The sequence below is a fragment of the Lissotriton helveticus genome, chromosome 3_1 (assembly GCF_964261635.1).
Source record: "Lissotriton helveticus chromosome 3_1, aLisHel1.1, whole genome shotgun sequence".
In the NCBI taxonomy this organism is placed as follows: domain Eukaryota; kingdom Metazoa; phylum Chordata; class Amphibia; order Caudata; family Salamandridae; genus Lissotriton; species Lissotriton helveticus.
The window spans coordinates 983,100,578-983,125,679 of record NC_136061.1 but is presented as its reverse complement, the minus strand read 5'-3'; the positions used below and the strand labels follow the sequence as shown (position 1 = coordinate 983,125,679).

The 25,102-nt window shown below is 46.6% G+C and overlaps 1 protein-coding gene across 1 annotated transcript in view; it reads right to left on the bottom strand.

Annotated features, from left to right (window-relative positions):
- Positions 1–25,102, bottom strand: part of MCM3AP (minichromosome maintenance complex component 3 associated protein) — a 642,417-nt gene that overhangs the window by 2,289 nt on the left and 615,026 nt on the right. The window contains exon 28 of the mRNA XM_078681440.1: positions 16,231–16,375. Within this exon, the coding sequence (XP_078537566.1) occupies positions 16,231–16,375 (145 nt within the window). The remainder of the gene's footprint in view (positions 1–16,230; positions 16,376–25,102) is intronic.

The following is a 25,102-nucleotide window of genomic DNA, read 5'->3' as shown; positions in this document are numbered from 1 at the left end:
CTTAAAGGGCACCTCTGCGGATCAATGATATCCAGGACCAGCCCACAAAAGTTTCCAGGGTAACCACCCAAGGTCCCCAGAAGGTCCATTCCCCCAATTGTTCCTTAGAGGGAACAAGAGGTGCTGCACAACAGTGGCTTGAGAGATCCATCCTACTCCTGGGTGTCAGCTGGAGTTAAAGTCCTTTAATCCATTTATTTATTTATTTATTTCCATTTATAAAGCGCGATAAATACCCGCAGGCGTCTCGGCGCTAGACCATTTGCATGAATTCAGCTTGATGTTATATGCTCCAACAGATTAACTTTCTTTTAATGAAGGCTATTGGTTAAACAGCCAAGTCTTTAGTCTCTTGCGAAACTGAATGAGTGAAGGGCTTAGTCTGATGCCTTGAGGCAAGGTGTTCCATAATTTGGGGGCTGCGACCAAAAAGCGGCGATCGCCCCAGGACACTGTTTTGGAACGAGGGATCACTAGCTGGTTACGCTTGGAGGACCGGAGCTGTCTGGAAGGATGATATGGAACCAGCTGGTCCATTAGAAAGTGCGGACCTTGATTGTTTAGGGCTTTGTATACTATAAATAGTGATTTAAACTTGATCCTGTTCTGGATCGTCAGCCAGTGGAGTCGTTTAATAGTGTCTGATATGGCCGCAAATTTAGGGGTTCCAGAAAGCAGACGTGCTGCAGCATTTTGTATCGACTGCAACTTCCTTGTGACCCTGACCTGAGTGTTTAAAAATAGGCCGTTGCAGTAGTCAAGGGACGATAGGACCAAGGAACTAACCAGAGTTTTGGTGGCTGCTGCTGGCAGGAACGGACTGATTTTTCTAATCATGCGTAATTTATAATGGGCTGTGGTTGCCACTTTGTTCGCATGATCCATGAAATTAAGGCCCTCATCAAAGGTGACTCCCAAGTTCCTAACCTTAGCTGCTGGAGTTGGGAGTGCTCCAAATGTGGGTGGCCACCAGGATGATGACCAAACTGGTAAGAGAGGTCCGAAAATAACTACCTCAGTTTTTTCAGAATTGAGCTTCAGGCAGTTTGTTGCCATCCATTCTCCTATTTTCAGCATTCCGTTTTGGAAGCGTTGGGCCACCTCCCCTCCGTCACCTTTAATGGCCAATACCAATTGCGTGTCGTCCGCATAAGAGGTTAGGCTCATCCCATGTGCTTTGATGACATTAGCAAGGTCCGACACATAGATAATAAATAGTGTCGGACTGAGGGATGAGCCTTGAGGTACCCCACATGGCAACGAGAGCTTAGCAGATTGGTAAGGCCCCAGAGTGACGGCCTGGGTTCGGTCTATGAGAAACGAGGCGAGCAGATCTCTTGCAGTATGGCAAACGCCGATCTTTCCGACACGGTCGACCAAGATCTTATGGTCGACCGTGTCGAAGGCCGCTGATAAGTCAAGCAATACCAAAACTGCTATACCACCCTGGTCTCGAATTACTCTCACTTCGTCCGCAGCTTTAATTAAGGCGGTTTCGGTACCATGATATTTTCGGAATCCGAATTGTGTATCATCCAGCAATCGGTGTTTCTCGATGTGCTCCGATAGTTGTGAATTCATGGCTTTTTCAGCCACTTTAGCTATGAAAGGGAGGCTGGCAATTGGCCTGTAGTTTTTTAATTCGGTTTTGTCGAGGCTTGGTTTCTTTAGAAGAGGTTTCAATAGTGTATTTTTTAGAGAATTGGGATATGTCCCGGAGCTCAGAATGGAATTGCATACTTGTGTGATGACCGGAATAATAGAGTCCATCACTGGAGGAAGGACAGAGAAAGGACAAGGGTCCAATGCTGATCCTGTTTTAATTGTGGAGACAATAGTTCTTATATGGTCATTCGTTAGAGGTTTGAAGCTAGTGAAGGTGATTGCTGGATGTGTGTTGGAAGGAGAGGGGTTCGTTATAGTGGAATTAGAGGTAAAGGCTTGGTAGATATCATCCACTTTAGCAAAGAAGAAATTGGCCAGCGCATCACACATTACTTGGGATGGGGGTGGAATCAGGTCGGGAACGTTGCCTGAAAAAATCCATGGCTTCTCATTGCAACGTAGCATCCTTTCGTCATCGTCACTCCCAAGTCCATGGCTTTCTCCGCTGTCTCTGGCTTGTGCAGAGGCTTTTAAGTGGGAGGTGCTAAGTTGTAGAAGCCAGGCGTCCCTGGCCAATCCTACAATGCCATATCATCCCTTCACCCCCTGCTACAAACCTCCTGCATGGCATTCTGGGAACAACCAATATGGTAACTTCAAGTTGTCTGTCGAAAGAGCGCCCTTGAGTTCCTCAAGTTCACCCCTTGATGACACAGCTGTCTGGTCCTTTTCCACCAAAACTTCAAAGGCGAGTCACTCCTGTGTTGGCTCCAGACGTTTGGCCCCCCTCCTTTGTTCTACTAGGTCTGTGTTGCCCCAGCCCAGATTGAAAAGCTCATTAACAGATGCAGATTTTGCCCCCACCCCTTCCTTTACCAGGATCTATGTCAAGCACTGTTAATTGTTCTATAATGTGGGGAGGCCTTTGATTCCTCTTCTGAGTAGCAGAGTAATTAACTTGGGCCAGTAGAGGGGGCTAAGGCCTGAAATCTAACCTGCAAATCTTAAAGTGCCATAAGGTGTGTATATGGGAGGTTAGGAGCTGTAAATTCACACTGGGGTGCATGGCAATATCTAGTTTGGTACCCTGCAGGACGATCTAGACTTAGGTTGAAACTACTTAAGGGCAGATTTTGCCTATACAGTATACATAATTTAAGCTTAACAGGCCTTAGTTAAACACTACAGACACAACTTATGAATGCCCACTCATTATGTGGCCTACCCCAGGGCAGTACCAATCTGTGAAGAAGTCCTCGTACAACAGGCTACCTGTGCATAGATACTGGGTTGTGCAAGACGGTCGTCTCACATACACAACTCGTACACATGTGTGCTCACGTGTAACTAGCCCATAGTATCCTATCCAAGCTGTGTAGCATCAGTCTTATCTTAAAAGGAAGACACTGGCAGATAGTAAGCGCTGTCCAACTACCACGATTTACCATGAGTGACACTCAGTTAGTGAGACTCTCACAGTAATATCCTCAAACCGGGTATTCAAAAGCAACAAATCCTGGGGGAGTAAATGGGCGGATGCCATTTGCTACAGGATGTTATCAGCATAGAGGTGAGAGGAGAAAGGAAAGGATAAGATATCTAATAGGATTTCATGTATAGTTAGATGTAGAGACTGCTCAAAACGGAACCTTGTGGTACACTGAAAAGTGGGGTACATAGTGAGGAATGGAATCGACATCATGAGATGCGAAAAATAAGAAGAAAAACATTCAACTTATTTTGCCTGTAATACCAAGGGTAATGAGAATGGCATGGTGACAGCATCAAAGACTACCGCTTGGTCCAGGAGTATAAGTTCAGGTGCAAGATGGTTATGACGAGTAGAGGTGATGAAATTGGGGAATTGAAATAAGGCTGTTTAAGTGGAATGGAGGGCTCTGAAGCTGAATGAAGTGGATTTATTAAGTTGTGAATGGTAAGGGCTGTTGATTGGAAGCACTTAGTTCAACATTATAGGATATAAAGGTGTGGCTAAAGAATGAGGTCCAACATGGTAGGACTCATGAACAAAAAGCTAAGGGGTTTAATGGTATGTGCACAAAAGGGTCAGATGGTAAATAGGAATTGTCGACAGTTAAGAGCATGGGAATCTGGTCGCTTAGCCTGAAAGATAGGAAATCAACTTAGTGAGAGGCTCAAGTGAGATTGAGGGGTTAGTCAACAGGTAAACAGCAATAGTATTCATAATGGGTGTAAACTTGGTTGGCACATGAGACGTATGAGGCAAAGTCTTAGAGAGGGGACGGAGTGATGGATGCTCATTGTGAAGAGAGAAGAGTTTCATAGTGTTAAAGCGTTTTTAAGGAAGTGAACATAAACAGTAGATTACGTTTTGCAAATGTTCATATTCAGGTGTGTTCACTGTTCTAGTTAGGCCATTCAAGGTGAGTTTTTACTCTTCCAGATGCTCAGTGATTTTGGTTTTATGCTATTTGTGAAGGAGAACTCACATTTTTGTTTTCGAGAAATCGGTGCTGAGGGCAATCCAAGTTAATGGGTTCAGTAGAGCTGGGTGAAAGTGCTTTGAGGGTAGTGTTAGTTGAAGGTCAATTAGCACTCAATCAATTTGGTTGAAGGGAATGGCATAGAATTCAGACTCAATATCATAATGGATTTGGTTTAGGAATGCCAGCAAGGTTCTAGGAAAGGTTTGGGTCTTTATTGCGGGTATGGAGGAAGAGATTATAGCTAACGTGTATGATATTGCGGTCAATGTGATGGTTAATGGTGGGTGCAGAGTAAGTTAGGATCGTAGACACAGGAATTAGGTTAAATGGTCCACCATCTGCGAGTTCATGTGGGCTGGGTGTTCAGAGAAGAATCTGGTAAATACATTTGATTGTTTCAGTTAAGACTGTGGTCTCCGAGAAGAATAATTAGGGGGTTAAAGGTGACAGCAAATGACTGGTGATGTTCATATCATTGAAGAAGGAACTGATACATCCTGGCTGTAACATGAGTGTTGAACATGGCAGTGAGGTCTAGTGTTGGAGTAGGTTAGGTTGAGCAACATTTTATGAGGCGGCAGACTCCTCTCCTGTTCCACTTGTTTTGTGCTGTGCATTAACATGTTGGCCAGACAGCTGGAATTTGCTTCAACATTCTATGTGTACTGCGACGTGTCTTTCCCATTCTACCAGATTCTGTAAGAAAGACACTGATTCAAGCTCTTATACTGAGTCGCTTAGACTATTGCAATAGTCTACTACTCTCAGCCAATGAAGCATCAATTAATAAACTGCAGGTGATCCAGAATACGGCGGCACGCTTGGTCCTAAATATGCCACCGAGATCTCCATCTCGCCCCCTCCTTCTCAAACTCCACTGGTTACCAATTCGCCAGCGGATAACATTTAAGATCTGCTGTATTATTCATAACAACAACTAAACACCACTGGGTATGGGCTCCCAAGCAGCAAGGCCAAACCCTGCCTTGTATGAACTACAAAAAAATTGCCAATGCTGCTAATATTAATGAATCAATTATTTGTCTCCTTCACACACGAATTAAACACTATGTGAGAGATATCTGATTTTTTGAATCAATCCTTTTGATTTTTATTTCATTTCAACTTTTCATTATTTCATTTACTTTTTGTACATTTTTATATTTCAACGAACCATTTCAAGAAAGACTTAACATAAACAAACATTTACACAATATTGTACCATATCCCCTTCATCTCAATCATACACACTATCACTAAAGATCTTTATCACACATACTCAACATCCATTCACACTCCAATATCAAAAAAACTTTTTTTACAGATTATATAAAATTTTTGAAAAAACCATAGAATCCAATTTCAAGAACATAAATCACTATAATACAAGTATCATTTGAGTTGTCTTATGGTTTAAATAGGACAAGGTCTACGCGTTTCGAACTCTCTTTAATTCGGAGTTCTCATCAGGACCATATACTGTAAATGAAAAAAGAGAGGGGAACCCTTATTAGTTATTCATATGATTTGAAGACTGATATAGGCTCAACAGCCACCTCTCTGCCTCTTACCTCTCTAATCGTCAAGGACAACTCAAATCCTTAGCTCACCAACACCGCGAAGCGGGACCACCTGAATAGTAAATAAACATGTTGGTATTCTTTTTATCATTTCCACATGCATCCATACTCAAACAGAATCGTAAATCAACACTCACTGCTTTATGGGGGAAGTTAGAACGCCTTTCTGTAATCTGTAGGAGAGAAGGGGGGTTTAATTAGAATGGGCTTGATCACTGCGCTAGTCAGTCTGTGGTCAAATGCGGGAATCAATTCGTGCCTTACCTATTTGTTGCTCTTTGGCCACATATCAATTGTGGGATGAACAGAGGGGAATTATTTTTGATCACGATGAATCTGGAAAATGGTACAAGGTGTTCTTATTAAAGTTTGAGCGGCGCGCTCTCAATGGCGTTATGCGGCCGATTTAATTCTTAGCTTGGATGGTTATAGGACGCTCACCTTTTCGCTCGTTCTGTTTTCCAATTCAATCATCCTAGTCTCTCGATCTCTGGCGTTCTGTGTACTTCCGCATATATTCTCGTGTTATTAGTCCATGTCACATGGTTTCTGTCGATTCTACGGGCGCCATCTTTGAGTGGCCTGATTTCTTCAATAGTATGCTATAATTTATGTTTCGCCAGTTTGTTTGTGATCATGGATGCAATATCTTCGGTTTACATTTGGGTGGTTATATCAGGTGTCTATCAGAATAATTTTATACAGATAATTGTTTGCAATTCTTCATTTTTATTTCGTGGGGGCCATCTTGCATAGGGAACTCGTTCATAAGGCTCACAACCTTATGAACAAGTTCCCTATGCAAGATGGCCCCCACGAAATAAAAAAGAAGAATTGCAAAAAATTATCTGTATAAAATTATTCTGATAGACACCTGATATAACCACCCAAATGTAACCCGAAGATATTGCATCCATGATCACAAACAAACTGGCGAAACATAAATTTTAGCATACTATTGAAGAAATCGGGCCACTCAAAGATGGCGCCCATAGAATCGACAGAAACCATGTGACATGGACTAATAACACGGGAATATATGCGGAAGTACACAGAACGCCGGAGAGCGAGAGACTAGGATGATTGAATTGGAAAACAGAACGAGCGAAAAGGTGAGCGTCCTATAACCATCCAAGCTAAGAATTAAATCGGCCGCATAACGCCATTGAGAGCGCGCCGCTCAAACTTTAATAAGAACACCTTGTACCATTTTCCAGATTCATCGTGATCAAAAATAATTCCCGTCTGTTCATCCCACAATTGATATGTGGCCAAAGAGCAACAAATAGGTAAGGCACGAATTGATTCCCACATTTGACCACAGACTGACTAGCGCAGTGATCAAGCCCATTCTAATTAAAACCCCCTTCTCTCCTACAGATTACAGAAAGGCGTTCTAACTTCCCCCATAAAGCAGTGAGTGTTGATTTACGATTCTGTTTGAGTATGGATGCATGTGGAAATGATAGAAAGAATACCAACATGTTTATTTACTATTCAGGTGGTCCCGCTTCGCGGTGTTGGTGAGCTAAGGATTTGAGTTGTCCTTGACGATTAGAGAGGTAAGAGGCAGAGAGGTGGCTGTTGAGCCTATATCAGTCTTCAAATCATATGAATAACTAATAAGGGTTCCCCTCTCTTTTTTCATTTACAGTCTATGGTCCTGATGAGAACTCCGAATTAAAGAGAGTTCGAAACGCGTAGACCGTGTCCTATTTAAACCATAAGACAAATCAAATGATACTTGTATTATAGTGATTTATGTTCTTGAAATTGGATTCTATGTTTTTTTTAAAAATTGTATATAATCTGTAAAAAAGTTTTTTTGATATTGGAGTGTGAATGGATGTTGAGTATGTGTGACAAAGATCTTTAGTGATAGTGTGTATGATTGAGATGAAGGGGATATGGTACAATATTGTGTAAATGTTTGTTTATGTTACGTCTTTCTTGAAATGGTTAGTTGAAATATAAAAATGTACAAAAAGTAAATGAAATAATGAAAAGTTTAAATGAAATCAAAATCAAAAGGATTGATTAAAAAAATCAGATCTCTCACATAGTGTTCAATTCGTGTGTGAAGGAGACAAATAATTGGTTCATTAATATTAGCAGCATTGGCAATTTTTTTGTAGTATTATTCATAAGGCACTATTGGGCCTTGGCCCTGGTTATTTGGCAGATAAATTCATTCCCTATTGTCCCTCGAGATCTATGAGGTCTACTACTCATCATCTACTGGCAATCCCTAGAATTAAGAGCGCGAAACAAGGAGGAAAATCTCTATCTTATCTTGGATCAAAATATTGGAATGAACTTCCCTTTTCCTTAAGAGAATGTCCTAACCACTTGGCCTTTAGGACATTTTTAAAAATTACCCTGTTTTGCTTTTAATAAAATATTTCACAATCCTCTGGTGCCTAGTTATGATGTCTTCATAAGCGCAGAGATACTCCTTGTAGTCGATTCTGGCGCTATACAAACCCCATAATAAATAAATAAATAAATAAAAGGTAACTGATAGAACCAACACTGGTGCCATGAAACTAGGGCCCTGAAAGGGGATGACCTTAACCCTAGATATCGGTTCGCAGAACGGGGAGGATGGGTGGGTCGGTAAGAAATCTATCACTAACTAATGTCTGTTACAGATATATCGTTAAACAAGTAGTAACTTGTGCATCTGAAAGAGACACGTTAGTGATAGATTCCTTACCTTAGAATAGATACCCCAGCAATACCAACCCCGGTGGTGGGTCTGCGAACCAATAATCACACCAGAAAGTTCTGGAGGACGGAACGGCCAAAGAAGCCATCCCTCCGGACTTGACTGTCCAGGCAGTAGTGTCTCGCGAACGTGTGCAGTGAGGCCTACTTAGCTGCCTGAGAAATGTCCTGCAAGGGGACTCCTCGGCCCAGGGCAGTAGTAGCCGCCGTGGCCCGAGTGGAGTGGGCCCTCAGCCCAACAGGATGTTCCTTCTTAGCCAATGAGTAACACGCCTGGATGCACAATACGATCCCCCGAGAGATGGTCCGCTTGTGCACCGCCCATCCTTTCTTAGCGCCCACGTAACCAACAAAGAGTTGGTCATCCACCCGGAACTGGCGTGTGCGATCCAGATAGTAAGAGAGCGCACGTTTTGGGTCCAGACAGTGGAGCCTCTCCCTCTTTCGAGGGATGCGGAGGCGGAAAGAAGGTGGGCAAGGTGATGGACTGCCCGATGTGAAAGGCTGTGACTACCTTGAGCAGGAAAGGGGGTCTTGTCAGCAACACAACCTCGTCCGGATGAACAGAAAGGAAAGGAGGTTTGGAAGAAAGAGCCTGGAGCTCACTCACTCTCCTGACAGAGGTGATGGCCACCAGGAAAGCAGTCTTCAGAGTAAGAAGATGGAGAGGACAGTTATGAAGTGGCTCAAAGGGAGCGCAAATCAGATAAGTAAGTACAAGATTCAAGTCCCACTGAGGCATCACAAATTGAACAGGTGGGAACATGTGTGTGATGCCCTTCAAAAACCTATTTACAATTGGGGACTTGAACAAAGATGGCTGATCAGGTAGCCTTAAGAAGGCGGAAAGGGCAGAAAGGTAGCCCTTGATAGTGCCCAGAGAAGACCCCTGCTGGGCCAGAGAAAGAAGGAAGAGGAGAACCTCAGAAAGGCGGGCAGAGAGTGGATCCACAGCCTTTGCTGTGCACCATGCCACAAATCTGTTCCACCTGCAGGCGTATACCGACTTTGTGGAGAGACGCCTGGCTGCCAGAATGACATCACAGACTTCAGGAGGCAAGTCAAATGGCCTCAACTGTCGCCGCTCAATCTCCAAGCTTGGAGGTGGAGACTGGACAGGTTCGGGTGGAGGACCGTCCCCTGATGCTGCGACAGAAGGTCCTCCTGAAGAGGCAGACGAATCGGGGGATCGACAGACAAGCTGAGTAGCTCTGGATACCAATATCTTCGTGCCCAGTCCGGAGCCACAAGGATAACCTGGGCCCGGTCGCGCCTGATCTTCTTCAGCACTCTGGGCAGAAGTGGTATAGGCGGAAAGGCGTACAATAGACTGCAACTCCACTCGCGACGAAACGCGTCACAGAGCAAGTGCCGCCTTGAAAATTCCAACGCGCAGAACTGATGACATTGCGCGTTCTCTTCTGTGGCGAATAGATCTAACCAAGGCTCTCCCCACTGCTGAAAGAGGCCTTGCGTCACGTCCGAGTTCAGACGCCATTCGTGATCCATCATGCACCGACGGCTGAGTTTGTCCGCCCTGGAGTTCAGGGAACCTGCCAGGTGTTGAACCACCAGGGTCACGCCCTGATGTTCCAGCTACTGCCAGAGGCGCAGAGCCTCCTGGCATAGGGTCCACGACCCCACCCCGCCCTGTTTGTTGCAGTACCACATGGCGGTTGTGTTGTCCGTGAACACCTGCACTACACTCCCTCGGACAGAAGGGAGGAATGCCTTCAGTGCAAGTCGGATCGCCCGCAGCTCCTGAAGGTTGATATGGAGCTGGGACTCCGCCGGAGACCAGAGTCCTCTGATCTCCGCCTCTCCCATGTGGCCCCCCCCAGCCCTGGAGGGACGGATCCGTCACAACTACGTGCTCAGGTTGAGGTAGGGAGAGGGGTCTGCCGCTGACCCAATCGCGGTCCGTGAGCCACCACTGCAACTGTCTTGCAGTGCCCTCCGAGATCAAGACATGTTCGGACAAGTTGCCCTGATCCTGGGCCCACTGAAACTTCAGGTCCCACTGGAGAGCCCGCATCCAGCCCCAGAAGCCGCAGCGTCAACGTGACCGAGACTCGGGATAAAGGCTGAAAGATCGGAATCAGAGCCTGAATATCCCGAACCCGCTGTTCGGGAGGATAAACCCGAAACTGCGCCGAGTCTAGAACCGCTCCGATGAAGAGGAGCTTCTGAGAGGGACACAGGTGTGACTTCAGCACATTGATGGAGAACCCCAGCAGGTGCAGGAGATCGGCCGTAGTCTGGAGGTGGCTGACGACTGTCTGAGGCGAGCCCGCCTTCAACAACCAGTCGTCGAGGTAGGGGAAGACTGAAACCCCTAACCTGCGCAGATGAGCTGCGACCACCGCCATCACTTTCGTGAACACCCGCGGGGCGCTGGTAAGGCCTAAGGGGAGCACGGTAAACTGAAAGTGCTCGTGGCCTACCGTGAACCGCAGGTAACGCCGGTGGGCCGGCAGGACGGGGATGGGGAAATAGGCATCCTGCAAGTCCAATGCTACCATCCAGTCTCCTGGGTCTAGGGCAGCTAAGACCTGAGCCAAAGTCAGCATCTTGAACTTCTCCTTCCGGAGGAAGCCGTTGACGTTCCGTATGTCCAAGATAGGGCGTAGGCCCCCTCTGACCTTCTTGGGTACCAGAAAGTAGTGGAAGTAACAACCACACCCTACTTCTGGTCCAGGAACGCGCTCGATGGCCCCCTTGGCCAAGAGGGCTGTGACTTCCTCTTGCAGAAGTTGCAAGTGATCCCTGACACGCGGTGGTATTGCGGTGGCATGGCTGGAGGGGTCGCCTCGAAGGGGAGGGAGTAGCCCCTTCGGACGATTTGCAGCACCCACATGTCCGACGTGACGCAGCTCATCTGCCAATGGAAGTGGTGATGGCTAACCCTGCCCCCAGCTGGCGTCACATGGGCCTGAAATCACGGACTAGGAGAATTTTGAGGCGGATGCTGCAGGGGAAGGTGTGGACTGGCCTCGCCGTTGTCCCCGACTGCCGCCACGGCAGTTTCCACGGCCGCCACCGCGCTGTGTAGTAGCCTGCGGTGCGCGGCTGGCAGCACGTGTGGGAGCGCCCCTTCCTTGGCCACGAAAGGAGCGAAAGGCACCCGTTTGCTGGCGTGGGGCCGAGAGGCCCAAGGACTTGGCGGTAGCCCTGGAGTCCTTAAAACGCTCAAGCGCATGGTCTGCCTTGTCGCCAAAGAGGCGACGGTCATCAAACGGCATGTCCAGAAGGGTGGCCTGGACATCAGCTGAAAAGTTGGCGGTCCTCAACCAGGCGTGGCGTCGAACTGCCACCGTCGTTGCCATCGCTCAGCCCAGTGAGTCCGTGGTATCCAGCCCACACCGGATGGAATAGCGTGCTGCATCTCGACCCTCCGCAAGGGTTTGGGCGAGTTTAGTCCGGGCCTCCTCCGGACATTGTGGCAGCACGTCCGTGACCGTGTCCCACAGAGTGTGGGTGTAGCGGCTCAAGAGGCATGCGGTATTGACTGACCGCAGTCCCAAACTCAGGGACGAGAACGCCTTCTTACCGAATTGCTCGTACCTCTTGGATTCCCGATCGGGCGGAGCCGTCGGGAATGCGGTCTGGGAAGTAGAGGCCTGGATGACCAGGCTCTCGGGGGTGGGGTGGGTGGACAAGAAGCAAGGGTCGCCCGGAGCCGGGCGGTAGTGTCTGGCCACGTTCCTATCTAGAGGCTGACCTGTAGCGGGCTTGGACCAAGTGCCCAAAAGAACGTCACACAAGGCCTCATTAAACGGCAGCAGAGGCTCAGCTGAGCTTGCCTGCAGTTTGAGGACCTCAATGAGGAGGTTAGCCCTCACGGCCGCGACGGGGAGCTCTAGGCCCAATGCCCTGGCTGCCCGCGTCAACACTACACTGTAGGCAGCCCCCTCCTCCGTAGCCACGGTTGGAGGGGAGACAAAACCAGTGTCTGGCGAAGTGTCCAGTCCACTGGCATCCCCAAGCTCATATGTCCAGTCCTGTTGAGACTGGCAATCCTGTGCCAGAGGGTCCACAGACCCCTCCCAATCTCCCTCGTCACCCATCACCTGAAATTCAGGTTCAACGGATGTGGCCGGTTCGTGGAAGTAAAAGTCTCCAAACGACGTCGAGAGGGGCGCCCAGCGGCGCCGCTCCTGTGCCGGAACCGAATCAAGGGCAGGATCGGGGACGACGTTGCCCGTAGGCGGCACCGGGGGCGACACCCTAGGGGCTGGCGTTGGTGAGGTTGCGAGGTCGACCGGCAACGACCCGGATCAGGATCCAATGGGGGCCTGCAGCGCCGGGACCGAAGTCGCCGCCGGGGCCGAAGCACCCGACGGCGTCGGAGACGAAGCACCCGACCCGCTAGGCCCCCCAGCTGGGACCGCTGGTCCCGAAGGCGCCACGGAGCCCGACGGAGGAGGGAGAGACCTCATGGCCATGAGGTATCGCTCGATCTCCTCTGGCGTCACATCGTGCCCAGGGACCGGAAGGTATGGGGCAGGTTGCGACGCCCGTGACTCCGTCGGAGCCGCGTGGGTGGTGTCACCCGAACCCCAGGCCGCGTCGCGCGAGCGTCGGAAGAACGATGACGCCTTTCTGACCTCTCATGCCTCTTACCTGAGGACCTGGATCCTGAGGACCGATGCTGACTCTCGGAGCTACGAGGGCTCCGACCCCGCGACCGGTGCCTCGAATTCTTGTGGGACCGGGACCTTGAACGGCGCGGGGCCGACTGCCAGAGCTCAAGCCACTTGCGGGACCGCTCCCGCCTAGCCTTAGACGTCAGGGCCCGGCAGTCGGATCAGGTTCGGTCGTCGTGGTCGAGGCCTAGACACTGAAGGCACCGGCGATGGGGGTCGGTAACCGACAGTCGGCTGCACTTGGAGCAGGGTTTGAACACCGGCATCCCTACCGGCACCATAGGAGTCGAGCGACTCGAGAAAAATAGATCAAAAAAGTTTAGTCAAAAAGTGACTAAGGGGTAGAGCTTCTCCGGATCTGCGCTAGCTGGCGCAGAAAAAAGAAGAACTGACGTCAGCGCGCGAGGGCGGCGTCGAAGTACTCCGGCGACGGCATTCCGGCGCTAACGACGCCGACGACGGACGCGGAGCCGAGAATGACGCCTACCGACGCGCAGGGATATTGCTATGCAAAAGTTTCTGGATCCAGTCTGACGCCTGGGGATATTCTAAGGTAAGGAATCTATCACTAACGTGTCTCTTTCAGATTTTGAACACAGTGTTCTTCATTATCATCAAAATGGTATTAAAGAAACCCGAAGATAACAAGGCCCAAACAGTCATTTGCTGAATTGGTTGAAGGGCAGAGGAAAAACTTGGCTTGCTGAAGCTGCAATCCAATTACGATGCCCAGCTTCAGTGTTGTGGCTTCTCTTTACCAAATTCTTAAACTTTAACATAGGTTCTTGGTGAAAATGTTGCATCTTCTCCTGCTACTGAACTGGCCAGCAGACAAAATAAACTAAAATAGTGGTCATGTATTGGGCCATTGTCCTCTTCGCTATAGAAAAGTGTGCCTGAGCAGTAGTCTCTTGTCCCGGCTGCCTTCACTACCAAACTTTGTAAGGCTGGTGACATGTGCTCTTAATCACCAAATGATGTGGGCTAGGGGGGAGTGAGATAGCCAGATCTGCTCCAGCTTCTGATTTACTATTCCAAGTAAGTAGCTTAGACAACTGCAATATTTCAGGGTCCTCTTTCTCCCCATTTTTGTTTAAGGTTAAATTGGTCAGAGATAGCAGATAACTAAGCATTAGTGTCAAACTGGAGTGCAAGCAGGAGCAGATTACCTACACGGGGCAGCGAGAGGTGTCAATTAGGTGGGGTCCTTCACTTGATGAAATTGTGACAACAGGGAGACACTCCTGCTTGCACTCCAGTTTCAGACAAATGCTTTGTGAAACTTGAGACCTGTAGTGTGTGCACCTACAAAGTGACAAGTAATGTCATTCCCTCTTTAACCATAATAAGTAGGAAGAGGTGGAGGAAAAAGTGGGATCTTAAGTCCTGAGGAAGGCCGAACGACCCCTTGAGGGTGACTGACAACGGCCAAAACCTGTTGGTGCAGGAAGGAGGGATGAAAGCGCACTAACTACCCCCATTTCATCTCCATCTGCGAGTTTTTAACCCTATCCTGAGAGTCCAATAATAAAGATTGTTTAGGCCATCCCAAAGGTAGTTTTAATCCCCCCTTTATCACTTTGTTCTGCTGGGTAGATACCTGTATGTGTGTATGTATTGTCTCTTTCATACCCCTTTGCTCCATCCCAGGCTTTGGTCAGCTCAGGGATGTTGTAGCAGCCCTATGATGAAGCATGCCAATACTAGTGGGTGAGGGCAATTTTTAAAAAGCTTGCATTTTTTTCCTACGTGATATTCTTACCCTTTTAGAATATTCACATTTCCTACTTTTCCTCTGTGTGCAAAAGATTTCATATTTAGAGAGGATGAAAAATAAGTGGTACCTCTCTCTCCTTTTTTGTGTGTTAGACTAGGATATTTTGTACCTTCTCGTCTTCTTCCATTGGAGGGGTGAATTTTACCTCCTGTTAAAAGAATACAAATGCTGGCATTTGGGGACAGAGCAGCCAGACCCATCGCTAACTCTACTAGGCCTCCTTCACTATTCGTTCTCCAAGGAGGACTGAGATCCCCGTTGCTAAAAATGCACTGAAACAGCAATCAACCTGCCTTTGGCAATATGAGTAGGGTTAGCAGAGTATACTTCCTTCCCCAACCCATAGGTAAAGCAGGAGTAAGCAGTATTCCCCTGCCCATGGACAAGATGGAGGAGTATACAAAACACCGCCTGACCTTGAAGCAAGGTAGAATGTACAAACTCACCGCTACCATTGGATATTTGGCTACTATTTGATGGCAGGGCATCATATTATTCCCCCTGCCACTGGGTTAGTTGGTGGACACAAATTACCACTTTAAATCCTGGGGCAAGGAAGAGTGGGTGTGGGGGTGACACCTAATACCAGTGACAAGGAGGGAGAACAGAAAATATCCTCTACATTAAGATTGGGGCATGAAATCCTCACCCCAACACTCTTAGAAAGAAGGAAGGGGAGGGCGCTTAAAATACAGCCCCCTTTGACTAGGAGGTTATCTCTCTCACACACTTGAGCAAGGTAGGGGGTTTACAGAAACAAACTACCCAGTCTGGATGGGGGGGCAGGTTTCGAAACAATCGTTTTCACTCCCCGCCCTTGGGAAAGGCACGGGTGGATATGTAACTCCTTTTAGACCCTCAGGAGCATCTAGGGAGAGAAGAAAAATAAACTGCTCTTCCCTTTGGGCAAATCAACGTGTGTTTTGAAAGCAGATGGGCAAAGACAATGATCCCATGGGAGGGCTGGGGATATTTATTATTTATTTACTTTTATCACCAGCATTGCAAGGGCCTTCCACTGTCAGAATTAATGTGATTCAGGTGCTAGAAGGGCTGCTGAAGACTATGTTCACAGAGGATCTCCAACACCAGCACACACCTTGTGGAAGACCGTTTTAAATAAATTTGTATTACATTGGCTCCCACAGTAAGTACTGACCAATTCAAAACTATTGTAAGTATTGCCCTTTGTGGATCTGTTTGTCCTTGGAAACAAAAGCAGACTGTACAAAAAGTAATAGGGACGGAGTATGTGGAAGGACATCAGATAGGATACCAGTAAGAGTGTCTTTGTCAATAGGACTTACAGGGGCACCGAATGAGGAATTACAGGTGCTACTGGCTACACTCAAAATTCCATAAAGGAAAACTGCTCACGGGACCAGTGGCTACTTTCAGACACAGATAAGGGAAAACACCATGCTTACCTGGGATTTTGTTGGTGGTCGTCCCAGAGTTTCAATAGATTCCGGGGTAGAGACGATTGTCTGTGGGATGTAGAGCGGGAATGTAGCAACACCAGAGTCTACTGTCGGGTCTTCAGTCAACCACCGATGCAGCTGATCCTCAAATCTAGAGAAAATCACAGGGCTTTAGTATCATTACCCAAAGCAGCACAGGACATACGGAGCAGAAAAATACCCATAGAAGGCAGACAGATGAGGATGCAGAGACAGAAGAAATTAGGTTACCCCTTGAACAAGTGAACAGCGGTAAACAATGGATCTCAGTTGATAATGAGCAGTCCTCAGCTTAGTACGTTAACCTACCCACGGGCAGAGGGCCCAGAAGGTAGGTTATATTAATTTCAGATCTTAAAGATATCCCCATACTATCCATCTATTGGCAACTAATCTAAATTAATCTCACGTACATATTCAACGAATATCTTGAAAATGTGGCATGGATCTGGCTCTCCTGGAACTACAATCAATAACCCTAATCAACCTTGTTTAAGCCAGACTCTCTCCTGTAATGCCCAACACCGCACCACCATACTTCCACTCACAGTTAAAGTCAACTAGTATTGTCCACGAACACCCTAGACCATCATTAGAAAATACAAATAAAATCTTAAGACCTGGCAAGGAATCTCTACGGGAGCAGAACAGAATTACATATCATACAAAAAAAGGTAATTTATCCTCGAGGTGGCAACTGAGACTCATTTAAAAGAAATTGTAAAGTCAGGTTTAACACAGCTTAACAATTGCATATAATTTTAATGGAACAGTACGGGTGCTTCTTATCAAGCAGGTGTACATAGAACAGGCCTAGACCATCATAACTAAATATGACTCATATTGACATAAAAATGTCTGATTGGCTTTGTAATATTGTAAGATGAAAACATTGCAAAAAAAAGCAGGACTAAAAAACTATAAATTAAAAAAAAGCTGAACAAAGGATAGAAAGTAGCATTGGCACAGTAAATAATTGGTGCACAATTCTTGGCACAGTAATTCATTTGAGGTAGATGCGCACAGGTGATGAGGAACAATTCCATAAATCACAGTGATATAGATCTAACGACTCAAGTGGGCTGATACACTTCCCCATTCTATGGTGGTCAAAAGCAAAATATGAATGGCAGTTGAAGAGACCAATGGATGAAGAGGGCTGACATAAAGACCCTCTGTGTCTGTAAATATGTATTTAGGTAATTTATTTATAAATTAAGACTAGCAAACAACCAAAGCAGCCACAAAGTCAGACCTAAAAATAGCTACATATGAAGCACAATGTACATGCTAATTAGGTCCTGCAAATGCAGGGATTACAATCTTTCGACAGCCAAAAAACTAGAGCTGGATTACAGAAACCGCACACTGTGCCAGTTTGTACCTCGGCGTATCTTTATTGAGATGCAAATTGTGCAGACCCAGGCAGTACGCAATGTTACAATCAATATAGTGCCCAGGGGCAGCAGCGAACTTATGTCTGCCATGGGTGAATCACTTTAGTGAAAAGGGGAGCAACTGTTTGAATAAGCTGCTCATCTTTCACAGTGGAGGAGGCACCAGATTGCATTTCATAAGGGGACAGAGGTCCCCAGGACTCCGGTGCAGTGGGTGACTCAGCTGCCTGCAGGGAGGTGTCTGAGGAGTCCATGGAACCACCTTTAACCCATCCAGAGAGAGGCCCTAAGGGGGTACACACCTCCACACAAATAAGCAAACACCCCTTGAGAATCACACTGGTGCTATTGCATATTTATGCCAGTGTGATCTGTATTACAGAAAGGGCTGCAAGCAGCCCTTTCTAAAATGTCAGTGCCCTAAAGGTACAGAAAGCAGTGCACTTTATGTAATAAACCCCTAGTGCTACCTCTGTTTGGTGCTTCAAAACATTACTGACATAGAACAGATGCTATGTGTTGGTGTTCCACACACAGAATTCTTACAAACTGAGAGATTTCCCACCTAAGAAGACTGATATGGACGTTCTAGATGGAACAACTCGGAGGCATATTCGGAGACAGCCTCGTGTGCACTTTGCATAAGGTATAAGGCCAATCACATAAGTTATAGCGCTGTTTGGAGGGGGTCAATACAAGGACTTCAGTTTAAGTGTAAGTTAGTCAGATCATTTAAAGGTGAAAGGCAAGTAATGCCACAAAGTTCTACAACAGGTGTCACCTCTGAGCGCTGACATCAGTTTATAACGAGGCATTCCTTGCCCTTAGACACCAAGGATTAGTAACAGATTGAGAACTGTGACAGTGTGCAGAATCGAAGGTGGAAATTTAGTAACACACAGATGTACAGAACTGGGAGAATGATGAAATTAACATGTTTTTGCTATTCTGTTCGTGCAATTGTTTTATGTAAGTTAGCATTCGCAGCACCATTTTATGTTTAGCTGCCATTTTGAATCATGCCATTAGCTGCTTATGGTTTCCTCGCGAAGCAGGCTGTGGAAAGTTTCATTTCTCCAAGGTTAGGCTTTGCTCTGCTAATGAACAAACTGTTCTTATCAGGGTATACCTTTCCCACTAGATAGAGGTCTTCTCCCACTAGTCTAGCGGCAGGCACAGACCGAGTGACCTTGGGTAGAAGATACTGTGTGCCCGGCCTCAGAATCGAAATCCATCCTACTGCACTTCTTTGTGTTGGCTGCACCTGCTTGGAAAATTCCATTATGGGCAAGTCTTCCTAGGTTCTAAAATGTACATAATGTATCGTTATGTTTGCTGAATTTTTTATTTATTTTATTTATAGCATTTGTAAAGCGCTCTGTAACCCTACGGGCATCCTGGCGCTGAGTACATTTAGCTAAACCCTATGGACACAGAAGAGGACGGTGAACAAGGTGCTAATCAGATTAGGAATTTTTGTTTCTTTGGTGGATTTTCGAGAGTTTTTTATGGGAGATTTTTATTTAGGGAAAAGCCATGTTTTCACCTTTTTACGAAAGGTCATCAACTCATTTGTTTTTCTAATATCAGCAGGGAGGTTGTTCCATAGGTGGGCCGCGGCTATACTGAAGGCTCTTCCCCCACAGGTGGCTTTCTTGATCCTGGGAATGCTAATGAAGTTTAGAGATGAGGAACGGAGAGACCGGGTGGGCTCATACCAATTGAATTTGTTCTGGAGTGGTCGGGGGCCTAGCCCGTGAACTGCCCTGAAGACAATACAAAGGGATTTGGAGCAGATCCTCTGATGTATAGGCAGCCAGTGTAGGTCGGCCAAGGCAAGAGTGGTAGAATACCTTCGCTCACGAGAGAGTGCCAGTTTAGCTGCTGCCGCCTGGATACTTTGGAGTCTGGAAATGAGGTAGGCAGGGGATTCCAGCAAAAGGGCATTGCAGTAATCCAGACGGCTGAGGATGGTGCTCCTAACTATGTCAGCTCTAGTCTGTGGGGGCAGGAGAGGTAGCAGCCTTCGAAATCCTCGCAGTAGGGCAAAACAGCTGCCAACCTGTTTGTTGACGTTAGTTTCTAGGCTCAGTTTATTGTTAATGGTGACTCCGAGATTCTTTACTGAGTTCACTGGGGTGGGCGAGTCCCCTAATAGCTGGGGCCAGAAATCTAAAGGTAGACTTTTGGGGATTTTTCCTACTGTGCAGTGTAATATTTCAGTTTTCTCACTATTAAATTGTAGTGAGTTCTGGTTAAGCCAGCGTGACATTTCCAACATGCAGGTGTGGAAAGTCTCCAGTGAGTTTGCATGGGCTCCATCAAGAGAGATCATCAGCTGAGTGTCATCTGCGTAATTTGTCACGCTGATGCCATGGTTTTTGATGATCCACATCAGGGGTTGCATGTAAATGTTAAAAAGTATGGGGCTGATAGCAGACCCCTGTGGGACCCTATACGGGACTTTGACAAACTCAGATTGGTATGGAGGAATAGCTACTGCCTGCCATCTGTCCGTCAAATAGTCAGTCCTCTCTGCAACACCCCTAAGTGACTGGGCAGATGGGGCTCCACTTGAGTGTATCTGAATAAACATATACTGGGTTTGTATTCTCTCCTGTCTGACCGACTCTTCATTTGGTATGGAAGGCTGAGAAGTGGTTGTGAGTTACCTGGGTGACCCTAATCAGGCTGCTTCCTTCAAGATCGGCGTACAGTGAGGAATCTGCAAATAAGAGTATTCATCAGAAACACAGTTACCAAAGGTAAGTAACATATACTTCTCATGGGTACTTCTAAAGGAAGATTTTTCATCTTTTAACCCACATGTAAGGGAGGTACCACTCTTGGCACGAAGGACTCCTGAGTTCAAACCATCTTGCCTGGAAAGAAGGTGGTATAGTTTGATTGCACTGACAGCATCTACAGCTCACGCTTATGGCGTGCAGAAGTAATTACAATGCGGAAGACCGTCTTAAAGGTCAGCAGCCTAAAAGAACAGCTGCGCATAGGCTTGAATGGTGTGCACATTATGATGGTAAAACCCAAATGAACAATCTATTTACCTTTGGTAATGCTCTTTTTGGTGGATAGTCCAAATGCAGATTCCTCACATTAGAACACTCCCAGGTGCCAGACTGGGTATGAAAACTTTATCCAACAGGGCTCCCCTGTGCCTGTAGGTGGCACGGTGCGGCTCCAAATTAACTCAGTACTTCTTGGAAGTACCAGAGCAGAGCTGCATTATTATATCACTTCGGTGTCCATTTCTTATTTTTTAGCCTTATACACACCCTCAGACGTGGAGCATAAACAAATGTTGGTAGTGAGGTGCTGATTTCTAATTTGGGACCTTCCTAGATGTTAAGAAGAGTTTGCTCCACAGAACGAGGAAGAATCTGCTGTTAGATAGCGTATCCACCAGAAAAAGATAAGTAACTTGATCTTTTGATGGATACCTCTAACCATATATTTCTCACATTAGAAAAGATACAAAAGCAGTACTTCCCCTGGCGGAGGATCTGTGGAGTGAACACAGACCAAAGGGCAAGTCAAGGCAATAATACTTCGTGAACATATGTAGCTATGGCCAAATCGCAGCCTGACAAATGCCAAGGACTGGCACTACACACTCCAACACAATGGTGGCAGCATTAGAACTGGTGGAATGTACTCTCGGACCTTCAAGAGGTTGCTTCTTGGCCAGTTCATAGCAAATCTTATTGCAGGACTATCCACTTTGACAAAGTCATCTTTTGCACAGCCTTCTCTTATTTCGCTCCAGAGAAACCCACAAAATTCTGATAGCACGTACGGTATTCTTTGGCACAATCAATACACCAATAGCCCTTTAAGGCTCTAAATGATGAAGCCTTTCCTCCTCTTTAGAGGGGTGGGGCCCAAAACACTGGCAAGGGGATGCGTTGCCCAACATAGAAAGGAGTTACAAGTTTAGGCAAGAATGCCACCTGAGTTCTCAGCACCAGTTTGTCCAGGGCAAAAAGTGGTGCAGAATGGTTGCACCAACAGTGCACAAGGCTCACTCATGTGACAAGCTTAAATAATCATGATGAGGAAGACAGTTTTTAAAGTCAGGAGATGCAGTGAGCAGCTATGTGTTAGCTCAAAGAGTTTAAACATAAAACACTGTGACAGCCACCACTTCATGCAACAGATCAAACGAAATCAACTGCAGCCACACAATATCCATGCATGGAGGTGTTAAGTTTGGATGTATGACGGTACGACGCGCACCGTTTCAACGCGTGCCTTTACAACGCGTCTTTAACAACGCAAGTCGTTACAATGACTTGTGTTGTTGGGCGCGGATAGTGAATAGTATAATTTACTATTCTAACACCAGTCCCCGTGGATAGTAGGGAAGGTGTTGGAATAGTAAATATACTATTCTTTATCCTTTAGCGCCCTCCAGCGCAAGTCGTGGTTACGACTTGTGTTGTAAAGGACACGTCGTAAAAGCACTGCGGGGTAACATCCGCGTTGAAAAGGATGTTCTCCGTCAAGTTTCGATGAAGGGCCCTGCCATGTTGTTGCGACAGGAGATCCTCTCGAAGTGGTAGCCTGATGGGAGGATATTTCCTCAGACCATAACCTCCTTGTTCAATCTGAAGACACAAGGTTGACTGGGGCTTGATTGTTACTGATCTTTTTCAGAACTATGGGAATAAAATGCATGAATGTTCAATTCCAGCCAGAAGGCATCTCTTAGCAAGTGTTCTCGCAGAAACTCCACATGCAAATCCTTTGACACTTTATGCTCTTGAAATTGTGAAAAAGATCTAGCCGGGTGCTCCTCCTAATGTTGGAAGAAGTCTTGTGCTACCACTGGATCTAGAAACCATTTGTGATTGGACAGACACTGCCCGCTTAGCTCGACTCTCTGGCATTCAAGTATTCCACCAGATAGTTCATGATCAAGGAAACACCCTGATGCTCCAAACAACTCCAGGGTGAGGAGTCTCCTGGCACACTACCCAGGATTCCACTCCACCCTGCTGGCTGCCATTCTATATGACAGTTGTGTTATCAGTGAGAACAAGCCCCAATCTCCACTTGAAGGATGGTAGGGAGGTCTACAGAGCTAGACAAATGGCCTGCAACTCAAACATGTTGACATGGAGCCCAGTTTGCCTGGAGACCGAGCTCTCTGATCACATCACCCACATGACCTCCCCAACCCAGCAGTGATGCAACTATCACTGTCGTTAGCCCTGGGTGGAGAAGAGTGAGGGGCCTGCCGCTGGACCTACTTCCCTCGAGTCAACACCACTGGAGATTTAAATCTGAAATCTGGATGGCATTCAATAGATTTCTTTGATGCTGGGCCCACTGGAACTTCAGATTCCATTGTAGAGACCACATATTCCACATGGCGTAATTGAGTAGCAGGAGGCCTAGAGGTCAAAACAATTCAGATCTGGGACTCACCAAGATCTGGGACTGAGGCTCAAACATCAGTATTATATGTCGAATGTTCTGGACTCAACCTCTGCAAAGAAGTCAAGTGTGACTTTGGCTCAGTGATCATGAACACCTGAGTGTCCATCTAAAACATCTAGTCTTTGCAGTAGGGAAAAACTGGTAACCTCGATTTCCGAAGGTGGGAAACGACCACCAACATCACTTTTGTGAATGCCCCCAAGGGGTGCTGGTGAGGCGAACAGGGAAGGGCAAGCTCACCTACCTTGAACTTCAGTAATGTCTGTGGGACTGTAGGACGGATATTTGTAAATACGTGTCGTGCAGGTTCAAGCATACCATCATGTCCTGCAAGAACAGAGCAGACACAATCTGGACCAGAGTAAGCATATTGAATATGAATTTCGGCAGGAAAGCTTTCAGCGGTCAAAGTTCCTAAATAAGTGAGAGACCCTGTCCTTTTTTGGCACAAGGAAATAGCAAGAGCAACCACCCTCTCGTCTATTAGAGTCACAAACCCTCTCAATATCACCTCTTTAGAGTAACACTAGCACTTCTTGCAACTGAATGGACAGGTGCTCTTCTGAAAGCCGCTTTGATGTGGGGAGAAGATTTGGAAGGGCAAAAAGAAAGTTTAGGGCATAGCCATGCTGAACGATTTTTAGGACGAGATGGAGCGCCACCCTGGGAGGAAGGGCTGAATCCTGCTCCACAAAGGATGGGTATGCGTCACTAAGAGCAAGCTTAAGTGGCTTGGTGGCTGTTGCCACATGGGATTGGGTCTGGGAGGACGATTGCCCACGCTGACCCATGAGTTGCCTGCCAGATCTGTGTTCTAGGCCTCGAAAGGACTGAGGTGACTATTGTTGCCTAAACGCAAGCTACATAGGATTCACTTTTCTGAACTGCTGCAGGAAATGCTTGGCACAGGTCAACAGACTCAAGGAGTCATTGTGGCTCTATTTTTAAAACACTCCAAAGCAGAATCAGCTTTTTCACTGAAAAGGCGTGAGCATATGCATTGGAGAGGCTTGTACATCTTCAGAAAATTCTATAGAATGCATTCAAACGTGTTGAAGGAGAAACACATTGGTGCAAACAGCCCATCCCAAGCAATCTGTAGTATCTAGGCCAACAAGAATCATATTTGGCAGTGTCTTATCCATCATGAATTGCCTGAGCTAGAGATGTCCTAAGGTCTTCAGGGAACTCCCAATGTTGCTGGCCATGTCCCAAAGGGTGTGTGTGTGTGTGTAGCCACCCAATACTTATACAACACTGACAGATCTCAACGCCTAGCAAGGAAAAAACATACTTTTTTCAAACTCTTCAATCCTCTTGGGCTCCCATCTGGAGGGTTCAGGGGGAATGAACTAGGGTTCACCTTGCTGGTTGAAGCTTGAACCACCCATCAGGCGTTGCTGCAGCAGGATGTTTAGTGAGAAAAGGAGCAGTTTTTTTTGCCTGAGTACCTGTCTATTTACCAAGTGGGCAGGAACAGGACTTAGACAAAGTCGTCATCAAGGTATTGGCGAGTGCCTGGTTAAAAAGGAGCAAGGGATCTGATGCAGATGGTCCACACTGCAAAATTTCTGCAAGGAAGTTTTATTTTGGTCTTGATGAAGGCAGCCACAAATCCAGGACCGCAGCTGTGATTTGGACTTCTACCGCAATAATGCACTCTCATCCATTGGCTGGCTGAGTGGCGAGACATACATACCGTTTCAGGATCACCCTCACTGAACTCTTGCAAATCCATGTAAAAGTTGTCATTTCTATAGGAGGGGGTGGGGAATATACCCCTTTCACTTTATCATTATTTCCATCTTTGGGGTGTACCTAGTTCAGAGGCAGAGCATAACAGTAATGAAGTCTCTTCTGGTATATCCATCCTGGTAAAGGCACTGGTTCAGATTAAGGCTTTATGACAACGGGTTGCACTTTAGTAATCTCATAGCATGAAATCGGTTGAGATCGTGCAGAAGCTAATTCAGTGTCAGACC